Here is a 14458-nt window from a genome sequence, read left to right as displayed (position 1 = left end):
TTGTGGGGAACATCCCACTTGAATCTCCCTTGGTTGGCTAAACTTTGCAAAGACCTGCTTGATCCAATATATGCAATATATAAGCTTGAACACATGCTGCTCTTTCTGAAAGCTGCTGACTCCTCTGTCCTCCTCTGCTGCCATCCGCTTCAGATTTCAAATATGAAGCCACTGAAAAACAACAGCCCTCTTAATTTACATCAGAGAGAGCTTTCCTGAGCCTATTGCCTCTCCCTGACTTGATTTGTGGTCCTCTTTTCCTTTTGTCTCATCATTTGGAGCACACTTCCTACTCTTGCTGCAGTCAGAGCTGGATTTTGGGAAGGCTTGTTAACCCAGGTGAGGTCTGCAGCCTGCGTTCCTCAACCTCCAGCATCACATCTCATCAGGTTAAAATTCTGCTCTCTATTTTGCTTGTCTCTTCTTATCTCCTTGCCCAAAGAAAAGTGGAGGAGACATGCAGTAGGTTAATGTTCACACTCTGGGGTGAAGCCCAGAAGAGTATCACTGCAAGGACTATACTCCTCCAAGCTTTGCTCACCATCCCAGACCTGCCTCTGTGTGCTGCTTGTCTAAGAGGCTGCTTACAGACCACAAACCAAACTCTCTATGCCACTGTCCCCTCTGATGCCTTGTGCTTCTCCATTAGCAGTGTGATAGCTAGCACTGCTGCAATGGTAACACTTCTCAATGGCCTCCAAAACCAGCATCTTGGACATAGACCAATCCTGCACCCTCTCACCTCAGGCCCCAGTGCATGGCTTAACAGTTGGCAGCTCTTTTTTTCCCACACAGCTACAAAGGTGAGTTTATTTTCTTTTTCTGAGCAGATACTAACATTCTGGACCACCAGCTACAGCTGGGGAAGAAGTATGAGCTCACCAAGTGATGCTCGCTCAAAGACTTTCTTGTCTAAGCAGATTGGAAGGTGATTGTCCTGTGTCTCAATGACCTTTGTTATCCCAGTGCTAAGCTAAGTAGCACATTTAAAGGAATCCTTCCTGGGCTGTGGGAGAGGTCATAAAAGTTCAAATAAAGGAGCTCTTAAAATATTTCTGGCTTCTTTGCTTTGGGTGGCAGAATTATTTTTCTTCCCACTTAAACTAAGCCTTCTACATGGAGATGGAGCAGTGCTTGGGCCTAAAGTAAGGGGGCCAGGGTAAACTCAGACTACATCCAGTTAGGTCTTTGGAGTCTGTGCTAAAACAGGGATTATAGAACTATAGAAGGGTTTGGGCTGGAAGGGACCTTCAAAGGTCATCTCATCCAACCACTCTGCAGAGAGCAGGGTCATCTGCAACTAGAGCAGGTTGCTCAGAGCTGTGTCCAATATGACCTGGAATGTTTCTAGTTATGGGGCATCTACTACCTCTCTAGCACCCTGGACCAGTGTTTCACCACCCTCAGTGTGAAATACTTCTTCCTTCTCTCTAGTCTGAATCTGTCTCTTGCTGTTTCAAACAATCACACCTTGTCTTGTCACAAGAGCTCCTGCTAAGAAGTCTGTCCCCACCATTATTATCTGCCCCCTCAAGCACTGCAAGGTCACCAGAAGGTTTCCCTGGATCCTCCTTTTCTCCAGGCTGAACAACCCCAACTCTCTCAACCTGTCCTCACAGCAGAGGGCTTCCATCCCTCCCATCGTTGTGGCCTCCCTCTGGCCCTGCTCCAGCAGGTCCATGTCTCTGCTGCACTGAGGGCTCCCAAGCTGACCTGAGCAGTGCAGGTGGGGTCTCATCAGATGAGGCAGTTTGAAGGCATTCTTCCCTTGCCTCCCAGCAGGGCAGAGAAATTGAGACTCACACAAATGGATTGCAGAAGAGATGGCCAGGTGGAGGGAGGGGATTCTGCCCCTCTGCTCAACCCTGATGTGGCAGTTTGGGCTGGGTGCCTCTACACAATCTCTCTGTAGCTTAATGCTGCAGAGCAGTTCACAGGGTTTTAAGGATTGGAAGGGACTGCTGATGATCTTAGAGTCCAACCTCCCTGACAGAGCAGGACCGTAGAATCTAGCACAGGTTGAACAGGAATGCATCCAGACAGCTCTGAAAAGTCTCCAGAGAAGGAGGCTCACAACCTCTCTGGGAAGCCTGTTTCAGTGCTCTCTGACAGTAAAGTTCTTCCTCATGTTGAGGTGCAACTTCCTGTGCTGTAGTTTACATCCATTGCTCCTTGTCCTCTCACAGGGCACTAGTGGGAAGAGCCTGTCCCTTCCTTGTTGACACCCAGCCCTCGTACATTTATATACATTTATTAGATCCCTTCTCAATCTTCTCTCCAGACTAAAAAGCCCCAGGTCTCTCAGCCTTTCCTCATAAAGCATGTGCTTCAGTTTCTTGTAGCCCTCTGTTGATCAGTTGACTGATCTGTGGTTGCTGGGCCCTGGCTGAGGAGACGAACTAAAGAATCATCTCAGAGGGGTACAAAACTCTCAGAGCTGTGCCTCTTGCCATGTGTGGCCAAGCAAATGCTCATCTGAGCTGTATTCAAGCCCTGGTCTGGGGGAAGGAGGAGACTAATGGAAGGAGGGGAGGAAAGGAGAATTGCACTTGAAGTGTTTTGGAGGCTCTGTGTTAAGAGCATGAGAGAAGGACACAGGAAAATGAGGAGGGTTCTTTACTGTGGTGAAGTGATTTCTCCCTGTCGCCCACTTGTCTGTCGGCGAGGACAAGTTGTTCAGTTAAAGGGCACACTGCAGACATGAGAAAGGTGATCAAGGGGAACTGGAGGACCAGCATTGCACACAGACACTCTAAAAGTAAGTGTATGCTCTAAAAGGCAGCAGGAGTGATTGTTGGCAGCAGTTCTTTCCTGTGCAGAGTCAAAACACGATCTTTTTCTGAAGCTGAATCACACCTGAGAGCAGAGAGCATTCTCTTCAGCAGTGTGAGCTTTGTCTGTCAGAGATAAAGGCAGATAAGACACCTCACCTGCAATTTGTGGGTGGGTGGGTGGGCGGGGCATTATGTGGCCCTCTAACTGTGGTCCACTCTTTCACCAGGAAGGATAATCAAAGTGACAGCTGCTGTTAATCCAGCGTGCAAAGTCACTGTTTCCTAACAGCCACAGGATGGCATCATCTCTTCATGCTAGTGCAGGAAAAACTTCCCCGCAGCCAGCTGGCCTCTGAAAGGCCTTTTGGGGTTTAACCAGAGTCTGTGCTACAGCTTTAGGAGCTGGAATTGCTCAGAAAATGCAGTTTGTTTGCCTTAAGGAACTGGCTGTTCTGGTTTCAAGGCTCAGGCTGGTTGGGGCAGTCCCATAAAAATTTCCTGTCCTCTGACTACCCTTGAGTTGCTGTAATACACAGCTCTGCAACAGTGGTGCTATGGGGCCAAAACAGACACTCCAAACCTCTGCCTTGCCCTGAAATAATTTAAATTTTACAGCCAGTGAGGTCTGCAACAGGACCAGCAGCAGAATTTGAATCCCAGAAGGATTCTTAGTGCCTTGGCAGTATTGTGTCTATGGAGATGTGTTGCTGGGCCCTACGAGCCAGGGCCTATCTGTTATGACACCTCTGGGGTACAGCACAGCAAGTGCTACTGTGGGGGAGCCCAGTGAAATGCTGCTATTGGAACAGAGCTGGTGGATTCTTCAACCACCTTCCCACTGTCTCCTCCAGGACCTGCACTCTGCTGCTGCACTCTGACGCTGCACTCTGACCAGTGCAATTTGGAGAGAGGACAGAAGTGTCTTGCTGCATTGGGTACTTCCCTGGAAAGCAGCAGTGTCACTTTTGGTCACTACTTCAAGCTTTTTTGGCTGAATTAGAAGAATAGTCAAGAGTTTCCCCCCTCTTAGTGAGGTTTCCTGGGTCTGTGGGGTCAGTTTTTTCATCCATTTAATCCCTGGGCTGATCTAGAATGCTCAACTTAACCTCAATCTCTGCCTGTTTCTAACCTGGGACCCAAGAACCTTCCTTTCCTCTGCAGACCATGACACCTAGGAGCACCTGGCCCTGAAGATGATGTGCAGGGCTGCTGGCCAGAGAAGCAAAATGTGCACTTTTCACTCCTCCACAAAAACATGACTCTTCTGTTTCTAGCTGCTCATTGCTGTGGTCCTCCAGAGCCTTATCTCTATGGCAGGGTGCAGCTTAGTGCATCATCCAGGTGAGCAGATCTTTATTTTTTTGCCCTTTTGGAATGAGGGCTTAGTGGTGCACAACATGGAAATGTTCTTCCTGGCAGAGCTGTACCTGTCTTATGACTTGCCTAGCACAGGCATCTGCAAGAAGCTGCAGACACTGTGAAATCCTTGTCTGATCAAACTCAGCTGGGGGTAACTAGTCCATGCTGCCGATCCTCTGCAAAGCGGGGACACACACACACCAAAACAAAAAACCCAGCCACCTCTGTAAGGTAAAAAACAACCCTCTGCAGGGCAAAGAACCCTTCAGCAGCCCTCCTCCTGCAGTGCACAACCACTGATTTGCTTCTTCCCACTACATTCTGCCCTTGGGGAAAGGGGCTGTGTTCATTAACAAGGAAAGGCCATCGAAGTCGATTAAGCTAAGCTGTTTCTTTAAGGAACCGTCTGGGAGCTGCACAGCTGGCTGCAGGCAGAGACTGCACAGCCTCTTGCCTGCTGAGCTGAGCCCTCCCATGTCTTATCTAGGGTCAGGACGCAGATACAAGCAAGATTTCCCCAGGAAAATAAACATATGACTGAGAGCTGGAGACATTTGTTTGCAGTTTGAGAGTCATTTTATTTTTGATCTCAAAAAAACCCTGAACCCAACAAACAACCCAACCCAAGAAACCCTTGCAAAATATTTGTTGTGGTTTGTTTGTTTTATTCCCTGTTACATGTTTAGGAATGGAAAAGGTTGGTCCTGAAATGCAGTTGTGGGCAGGCAGTGCAGAGGTGGCTGGAGAGCAGGCACTCACGCAGTGGAATTTCTGTGCTATGCTTCTCCTCCTGCCTTATTAGTGTGGGTGCTGTAGGGTCACCTCTGCCCCACTGGTGGGTGATGGGTCCTGCTGCACCTCGGGCTGTCACACTCTTGAGCTTCATGAAGCAGCTGATTCAGTGCACATTTTGGCCTAAACAGCAGCAGCTGAGCAAGTCAGCCTCTGTGTTTTGTGGGGTGCTGAGGCTCGGACCATTTGTGGATCAGGGCAGGGCTGTGTCTTGGTCCCTCCCTGCTCAGCCCAGGAGTGGTTTGAATAATGGTTTTGGCAAGTTCTTGACATTTAGACCCGGCTCCAAACTCCCCAAAGCCTGGAATGAAGGTGTTACACGTGACACAACATGGATGTTGTCTTGAAATGTCTCTGCTTCTTACAGGGATTGGTTGCCTTCACCTGGCATGTAAATTGCTAACCCTTATGGAGAAGGACCTTCCTGTAGGAAGCTGTGCACAGCCTAAAAGCTCCATATCAGGCAGGCTGCACTCTGCTGGAGCCTGCTGCCTCCATGCCCCTGCTTGTTTGGGTAAGCTTCTGGCCTCCCACCACACTTCCCTTCGCTCTGATTTTTTGGCCTTGATTCCTCGAGGCAGCACCACCCTTGCCTCCTGGGCTTCTGATGCCTCTTGATTACAGGAGAAGCACCTGTGTGGGCAGCTTTCCTGCCCACAGGAGGAGGCTGCTTTGCCCACCCACTGAGCGTGGAGGCAAGGGGGCTGGAAAAATCACCTGGATGGGGGAAAGGAGGGAAGAGTGAAGAAATAATCTGATGACAGTGTTGGTTCTCCGGTGTCCTGGAGGCAGCGAGGGTTTGGGACAGAAACCAGAGTTTTCCTGTATGTTTCTCTCTAGGATTAGGTGTAGTAAATCCTAATTTTTTAATAGCATTGTATGTTGCTTCCTGTTTTGGAGAAGGGATTCTCTTATTTCAATGCTAATAAAGCAAGCTGGAAAATAAGGCACATATGGGGTCAATTTAAAGGCCTGTGTGAAGAGAAGACTGGCCTCCCTGCTGTTACCAGCACAGCTGCATGGAGCCAAACCCCATGACGTGATGTTAACATCAGCACCCTGGCGCAGTCAGACAAAACAGGCCGTGCTGGGACCGGGTGGCACAAGTGGCTGCTTCTAACCGGTGGCTTGCCAAAGTGTGGCCCAGTTGCCAGGGGAAGGCGGCATCGCCCTCATCCGGGCTGGAAGCAGATCTGTCCAGCAGCTCCATCCAGGCTGGCCCATGTTGGTCTGGCTACTTGTCCGCCAGATGTCTGGCTCTGGCTGGCAGCTCCAGTGTGCTCCAGCAGCTTAAGAACTGGAAGAAAACAGGAAGAAAGCATCCAGTGTAGAGATACAGGGCAAAAGCCAGATGTCATGGGGCTTGTCACCACATGCACAACTCCCTTGCTGGCAAAACATGCTGGAGGCATGAGAGCTTGGTGGGACAGAGAGCCAGAGGCAAGAGGAGACCTCCAGCTCCTCAGGAGGTAGGCTGGGCATGCAGGCCTCAGGGGAGTGGAGGGTTAAATCCAGAGTAGGATGTGAGCTGTGTGTGGTCATGCTAACTGCAGTGCCCAGCTGAGCCATCATGTGTCTGATGAAGATGAGGCTTGGGAGGGGTGGAGGGTCGAGCTCCTTGGGTAAAGGCTGACAGTGAGCATGAAGGTTACTCCCCTCTGCTCCTTTACAGCTGTACTGAAGCCCTCTGAGTGGCATAGAGAGCTGCCCACATGGCATCAGCTGGCAGTGGCGTGTGCTGGTGGGTCTGTGTGTCAGAGGCGTGGCACAAGGGAGAAGGGATGCCTGAGTGTGCTGGGGAAGCATGTCTGCTGCTTCAATACCGCCTGGGTGTGCCTAGCCCCCAGGGGAAGGCTTTTGGTCCTGCTCTTTAGTAGTCATTCAATAAATAACTCTAATGCCCATAGCTAAGCCTTTGTGCAGTTTCAGCTTGTGTTTCTGTTCTTGCAGTAGCGTGTTGGGCTCTTTAGCAGTGAGTCTGCATAAAAGTCTTTCAAGAAGATATTTCTTAAGTGCTAGTGCAAAAGGGCTGGTCTTGTAGCCTCCTCTCTCCTCCCTGCCTCTAGCCTGGGTGGCAATGCAGCCTTCTATTTTGCTGTCTTGAGGGAGTGTCTTGAGGTCTCTAAGGTTGAGCTGAGGGTACCTGGTTTCAGATGCTCTCAGTTGCCTTTGGTTTGGTGGCTGGGGAGATGGCACATCTTAGAACTGTGAGGTAACTCTTAACTAGGCTTTTTTGCATCTCCAGCGTGGGCTGGGTTTGGACAGAGCTCAGACAGGCCAGCTGTGCCACCCCCATGGCAGGGCAAGCAAATGAGGTGCGCTCCTGTGCTTGCTTCGCATGCAGCTGTTATGTTCATGGAGGGGGAGTGTGCAGACGGCTCGGCCCTGGAGTGCATGTGGTCCTGTGTGCCCTGGTCTGTGCCACAGTGCCTGTGCTTGCACACGGGTGCAGAGGGAAAGCCTTGCTGCGTGCCAGCCCAGTGCATGTGCATTGTGCTTGTGGTGGGAGGTAGGTGACAGCCTGGTGGTAGGGTCACCCCTGTGTGCTCAGCAGGGCATGTGTCCACACACACACCTGTCCTTTGGAGGGGTTTCTGCCCTTAGCTATGCTGCCATGGTAAGGGAGAAGGGGCTTGCATAAACCTGTGCCTCGCTGCCTTGCTCTCTGCTGGCCCTTCAATATGCTGGTTAGTTGCTGGGCTCAGCTGCTTTTGAAAGTCACCATCAAGTGGCAGCAGCTTTGGCATCTCCTCACCCCAGCTGAAAGGACTGGTGGCATCTCAGAGGGAAGGCTCTGAATCCCCTCCTGTCTGCTAGATAGGCAAGGAGGGTCTCTTGTCCAGCAAAAGCAGCTTGGGCTGGGCTGAGATCCACAGGTCCTCTTCATCCTTCTTCTTCTTCTTTTTCTTTTTGTTCCTTTCTGCATGCAGCTGCCCATTGCTACTGGGGCCACCTTTCTTCCTTCTTTCTCTCCTCTGGCTGCAAAAGCAGCAGTGGCAGCAGATGAAAATGAAGGCAATGAGGACAACAAAGGGCAGACCCAGAAGCACAACCAGGCAGACAGTGTTGAAGATACCCTCTTCATGCTTGGTACGAATGAGTTCCAAGATGGAGTTAAAAAAAGAGCTGATCTTCTGCTCCATGTTGGCTCCTGGGCAGGCTGCCCGTGCTGCTCCCTCTGCAGCTCCTGTATCCTGGGATACGTTCAGCTCCTGCAAAAGCAGCTAGTGGCCTCCACAAGAGTCCTTGGATGGTGCCTGCAGAGAGAGGAAACCGCACACATCAGGTGCCTCCTCCCTCAGTAATTTTCTACATGGAGCTGCCAACACAAAGCTTCAGCAGAGTGAGAAATCTGCTGCCTTGGAGGGGTCTGGGGTCACAGGGGCCAGGCCATGTGTCCCCATCTGAGAAACACCACAAAGAACGGTATTGCTGCTATCAGAGCTGGAACTCAGTATGTCTCTGGTATCTCCTTACCCCTGATCCACCCTGGCATTAGGTGTCTGTTTTGGACAGACCATTTCTTGTGGTCTGTGGTTTGGGATGGGCACTGCCCTCCATCTGGGCATTGCAGAGGGAAGGTGTGCCTGTCCTGGGCACTATGCTGGGGTCCGCTCCTGCTGCACTGGCACTCAGGGCATCAGCACTAGGTTTCAGATAGGGAATGTGGCTAAATGACCTGGATTTTTGATGGAGAGAATGGTCAGTGGGACTTGTAGGCAGTGGTCAGCTGGGTGGACCCTGTCAAGCAGCCTTGTACCCACAGCTGCCTCCATGCACCCAAGGCTGGCCGCAAAGGCGGCAGCAGGGGAGGATGAGGTTCGCTGGGGATGGAAAAGAGGCCACCATGCCTCACCTGGGAATTGCTCCAAGGGTTTGGGTTGGGCTGAGGAGCATTTCTGCAGCCTGACGTAAGGTTTTCCTCTCCCTCCCTGAGGGAATGCTGCTGAGTGGCAGGGCTCCCGGGGAAGCCCTCCTTCAGGGACAGGGAGCTGCTGCCTCTGTTCAGAGCTTTCCTCTTCCCTTGGAGTCAGGCAAAACTCCTGGAGGTGTTGAGCAGGGCAGGAGGCTTTGTGCCATGAGTCTGCTTCACCATGGGTGGTCACTAAACTAGGGGTCGTAGAGATAAAGAGCTTACAGCGTCAGTATCAGGCTCTAATAGCATGTTTCACTCTTGCTCAGCATTTCACATCCGTGTCTTTGCCAGCCTTTGGGATTCAAGCCCTGCAGCCTCTTGAGGAAATGCTGAAAACCCCATGTGCACAGGAGGGGAAACTGAGGCACAGTAAGGGGAAAGCCAACACTCCCAACTAACAAAAACTTCAGAGGTATGGCCTGAACTCCAAAGTGTCCCACAGGGGTTGCTCCACTTGTCCCCTGTGCTCTCAGACTTCTTGGCTCTCCCTCTGGCAACTCGAGGGTAGAAAGGGAAGAAGATCCAGGCTGATTTAGCTAAACCCTCCTTGTCTACATTCTGCCATTCCTTGCTCTGAATAGCATTTATGGCTGTTGTGGCATCTGATACAGGATGCTCCAGTTCACCCAGCTGGCAGCACTGCAGGTCCTCCCACCCCACTTTGCAATTACACCTGACCTCCTAAGTGACAGCAAAGCTACCACCAGTCTTACCCCAAAAAGAGACAGCAAGTCCTACCCAACCCTAACCGTAGCCCTTGTCCTGCTGCTGAGGCAGGAGCTGGTGCACAGCCCCTGACTTGCCTTCAGAGACACCATTCTGGCATGTACAAAGCTGCATAGGGTTATTTCACCAGATGGCCCTGGATGCTGGATTTCAGACCCAATTGCCATGAGCTGAATCACAGAATGGTAGGGGTTAGAAGGGACCTCTGAAAATAATGGAGAGCCTTTCAGCAAAGATACTGAGCTCTCAGTCTGGGGCTTCACAAGTGCTGAGCTCCTATTAAAAAGCAGGGGGTTATCTTCCCTGCCCCTCACAGAGACTGACCACTGCAAATCTATTGCTTTGGTCCACACAAGAGCGTGGCTGGGCTGGCTCCAATTAGCTGGTGGTTTCTCCTTTGAATGGGGGAAATGTGCTGAAAATGGATGTAGGAATTTCTGTGGGTCCCCTTCTGAAAAACCCTCCCTTGAGATGTACCAAATGAAACACAGAGCTCTGGGAAGGGGGCGGGGGGGCTTTGACGTCTGTAGCTGATGTTTTATTGCTGGAATTTTGTCCAGTTTCTGCTTGTTAGAAGGGGAATTAGAAACACCATGGTGGGTATTTTTGGAGGTAGGCAAGCACGATGGTGGGGGATGCAAAACATGCATCTGGAGGGTGCTGTGAGAGGCAGAAGAGCTTTTTCCACCCACCTCTGCTGCCTAGCAGCTTTCCAACCTCAAGAAACCAGTTGCCCCCTGCATTGCCTCATTTCTCTACTCTGCAGAGGGAGATGTCCCCACCTGAGAAATCATGGGCTACCACCAAGGGCTTGGAGACCCAAATCCTATCAATTGTCTTCCTACCCCCTGCCTGGAGCTGGCAGTGAGCATTACAGATCTTCTTTTGCTCACAGGAGAGATAAGTGAGGGCTGTCTGTGTGCTGGCCTCCGCTATCTGCTGCCCACAGGCATTACAAGCAAAGGGCAAGAGGAAAAGTGGAGGGAGCTGCTGCTTAAAACTTCTCCCTGCCCCAACCTTCATCCTTGCAGAGACCTCTTTTGTTTTTTTGAGGGGAGGGGGAAGGGGGAGCAGGCAGCTGTATTAAAGGTTAAACTGCAACACAAATAAGCAGAGCAGCTTTTCCTTGGCCTGAATCCTCTGTGTGATGCAAGTTTGTCATTTATCCATAAATATCCTGACAGCTCAGTATCCAGGCAGGAACACTGGATGGCTGTGATACACTTCACTCAAAGAAGTTAAAAAAAAACACCCAAAAAACAACCCCAAAACAACCACCACCTTCATTTCAGACAAAACAGGATGTGCAGTTTTAGTCCCGCACTGAGCTGCTTCATATTTATTGCCTCTTGACTTCTGGGGAGGGAGGGAGGGAGGGCTGGAACTTCCTTTTTAAACTTGTAATTAATTGTTTGCAGAGGGGAAAAAAAAAAAAAAGGAAGAAAGTTTTCAAAGGGCTCTGCTCTTTTCTTTTCAATGTTTCCACTTTAAACCAAAGCTGGATCCACTGCAGAGGCCATCACTGCTTGCTCCTGGGCAGAACACCCAGAGCAGCAGGGATGGGGCTGAGCATCCCTTGCAAAGGGAAAGCAGAGGTACCTGCCACCACCCTGAGCAAGCAGCCCCAAAATCCCAGGGTCACCTTTCAGCATGGCTCTTGCAGCTGGATTTCAAATGCCTGTTCTGTTTGGTGTGTGTATCGCCTTTTGTTTTGTAGATGAAGGGATGCCTGTGTGCTAAATAAAGGGGTTCTTCAGCTTAATATAAAAAAAGAAAGGGGAGAGAGGGGAAAGCAGCAAAACTGTTGCCTTTTGAGCCATCAACTCCAAGGACACGGGGTCACCCAAGGCCACTCACTGCCAGCTGAAAGCCTGTGTGTATGTGGCAAGGAGGAAGAATCCAGGCTGGTGCTCATTTTGGTGTGACAGCAACATCTCCCCTTAGAGAGGGGACAAAGGGGGAGACCTGTGGCAAGGTTCACTATGGGCAGCCTTCCACTACCTGAAGGAGGCCTAAGAGAAAGCTGGAAAAGGACTTTTTACAAGGGCTTGACGTGATAGGACGAGAATGGAATGAAGCTTGAGCAGAGTAGATTGAGACTGGAGATTAGGAAGAAATTCTTTACAGTAAGGGGGGTGAGACACTGGAACTGATTGCCCAGAGAGGTCATGGATGCTCCCTCCCTGGAGATGTTCAGGGCCAGTTTGGAGAAGGCCTGCCTTGAGCGCCCATGGCAAGGGGGTTGGAACTAGATGATCCTCAAGGTCCCTCCCAACCCAAACCATTCTATGAGTCTATGGGTGTGAACTGGATGCTCAGTGTACGTGGAGCTGCAGCTGGAAGACGGGCTGGGGTTTTTTTGGGTCAAGACATGGGACCAAAAAAATACAGGGCCAGGGAGGCACTGGGAGACAGGGCAGATTCTTGGGGAGGGCTGAATGCTGTGCTAAATGAGCTCTTTGTTTTTTGGGTAGCTGGTGCTGGCAGCAAGTCAGGTGAAAGCTGACATGGCAGCTGGCTCAGGAAATCCTGCAGCCAGGGATGGATGGCAGCTCTGCGTGGCTTGTGCAAGTTTTAATTGAAGCTGGGCGTCCAACATGAGGTGCTTTAATCCACATTGGCTCTGAAGGAGAAGGTGTTTTCAGGGGTGGGGAGCACCTGCCACTCCTCCCAAGTTACAGGCAGCTGTGGGTAGAAAACAAGCTCCTTGTGAGGGCCAGCCTGGGATGGCACCACAAACCATCGGCATGCACAGTTTGCCTGGATGAGCTGGAGGGATAAAGGCTGCCAGCCTGAGCATGGGGAAATCAAAACAAGGGGGTTGCCTTGGCAATGCTGGGCTTGCCCACATCCTGTGCGCTGCAGAGCAACCACAGCTGCTGGGGATGGAGGTAGAGTTCACAGAAAAGTGGCGGTTCGTTGGAAACAGGGGGCAAAGGGCTGGGTACTGCTATGCTGGGTCACGGGGACAGAGGGGAGAGACCTGGAGGCGTTTTAGGACCTGATTTTGCAAGTTAAGGACTTTGGGTTCAACTCTCAACAGGCTTTTAGGGACTATGTGAAGTCCCCTCCAGCCTATCAAAGCTCTGAATCGGACAGGAGAAGGGCCACCCTAAGGGGCTGCTTCTTGCAATCATGTTGAGAGCAGAAGCAGCTCCAGGGAGCTGCCCATGATCTGTGGGGTTTGGCCCCCAGTACTTCTAGGTTATTTGAGTGTCCAGCTGCATCTCAGGACTTGCAGAGGTGACACAAAAGCGCCTGACCCTCAGCCACTCCCATTTCCTTAGTGGGACCTCACTTCGTGCAGTTGATGCTAAGTGGTGCAAAGTAGGAACCACATTACTGAACTCAACCATTTCCTTCTGTTAGTGGCTTGACATCAGCTTCATACCCACTTCCCACCAAGAGCTATGAGCCAGGCTAGAAGAAGCCAACGCCTCTGCCAGATCCTGCAAGCTCTCCAGTACCTAGCAGAGAGGCAGCTATGTGCACACACACGAGTGACGTCTATCTTCCCGTTTCCACCTGCAGACTTATAGGAAAACTGGATGAAACCTGACACTGAGTGCGAGCCGTTTCCTAAGCTGGGACTGCACGTTACTGTTTTGGAAATGGTGAATAATAAAAGTGTTTTGCCGCCGGTCTCTTAGAGCGCACAGCAGGCTCCAGAGACCTTCCTCAAACGTTAAAAAACAAACACCAAAAGCCACCACCTCGCAAACAAAACCAACTAAAGCTTCAGCTTATTCCCACCGCCATCAAACCTTCCAGCCAGAAGCTGCACGTAGATGCTTTCATCCCCTAAAGGGAGCGATTTGGAAAACTACTGATATGAGCGTTGGGTAACAGGGTTAAAGTGAAACTATTTTGCAAGCTGCTGCCTGGAGCCTGCTCCTCGATCACCGCCGGCACACGCGCGGCTGCCAGCGGCCCCAGGATCGCGGCAGCTCCTGGGCAAAAGACCAGCCTGGCCTTTGGGAGAGCACTGCTGTCACCCCTGACAGCACCGGGAGCCATCTCGGCTCTTCTATAAACTATGGCACCCAGCCCATCCTGGCCGTCCCTGGGGTGGATCACGGGCGGTTTCAGTCAAGGAGGCTCGGGGGGCTGCAGACCAACCTGGGCCAGCCTTGTGGCTCTCCAGGGGCCAAGTAACAGCAAAAATGGTTGGTGAAGCCTTATCTCTAGCTTCCACCACCCTAAACCCCTGGTACCGGGCAGGCCTTCTTCTGACAGATGTCGCCTGAGAGCTAATTGCGTGTCATTAATATTTCTCAAGTGCCACTGTCCCCAGCCAAGGCACTGCCAGCACCTGATCCATGGGCTGTGCCACGGTCCCACCATCCCTGCTCAGGTCCCTTCCCCAGAGCCGGGGACGGGCAGAAGATGATGTGGTCTTAAAAACCAAGAGGAAAAGCCCGGGGTTTGGGTAGCACAAAGCGGACACCCAACTCTGCTGGACGAGCAAGACACCGACACCGACACCGACACCCACACCCCCACCCCCCAACCCGTCCGGTCAACTTACCTCGTCTCCCGTGGCTCGTCCTCCCGCCACCCCGCTGGAGGCTCCGGCTGCCGGAGGAAGTGAGCCGCCCCGGCCCTCCTGCCTCCGCCCCCGGCCCGGCCCCACCGCCCTCCCGCCCGGTCCGGCCCCACCTGGGGCTGCCCGCCGCGTCAAGCCCGTGTTTCTGACGTCTCCCCTCCCGTCCCCCCCACACTGTGCGGAGAGATAAGGGAGGAGGTGTTTCGGTGCTTCGGCAGCCGCGGGGTCCCGGGAGCTACCGGCCCCGCGCTCTCGAGAGGGGCCGACAAAGTTTGATTTGTTTAGTCTAGAAAAGAGGCATGGGGGGAAGGAACAAACCCGGCCTGAAAGGAGAGGACCAAGCGT

At 51.8% G+C, this 14458-nt stretch overlaps 1 protein-coding gene across 1 annotated transcript; it reads right to left on the bottom strand.

Moving 5' to 3' along the window:
• Positions 1 to 6545: 6545 nt before the first annotated feature.
• On the bottom strand, positions 6546 to 14184 carry KIAA0040 (KIAA0040 ortholog). Its single transcript, XM_054165596.1, has 2 exons — positions 14096 to 14184; positions 6546 to 8182 (listed from the first exon to the last, which is right to left on the bottom strand). The coding sequence occupies exon 2, from the start codon at positions 8066 to 8068 to the stop codon at positions 7739 to 7741; it is 330 nt and encodes a 109-aa protein (XP_054021571.1). The 5' UTR covers positions 8069 to 8182; positions 14096 to 14184; the 3' UTR covers positions 6546 to 7738.
• Positions 14185 to 14458: the final 274 nt, after the last annotated feature.

This window comes from Dryobates pubescens, chromosome 11, assembly GCF_014839835.1.
Source record: "Dryobates pubescens isolate bDryPub1 chromosome 11, bDryPub1.pri, whole genome shotgun sequence".
Taxonomy (NCBI): domain Eukaryota; kingdom Metazoa; phylum Chordata; class Aves; order Piciformes; family Picidae; genus Dryobates; species Dryobates pubescens.
This window is presented reverse-complemented; position numbering and strand designations above follow the sequence as displayed.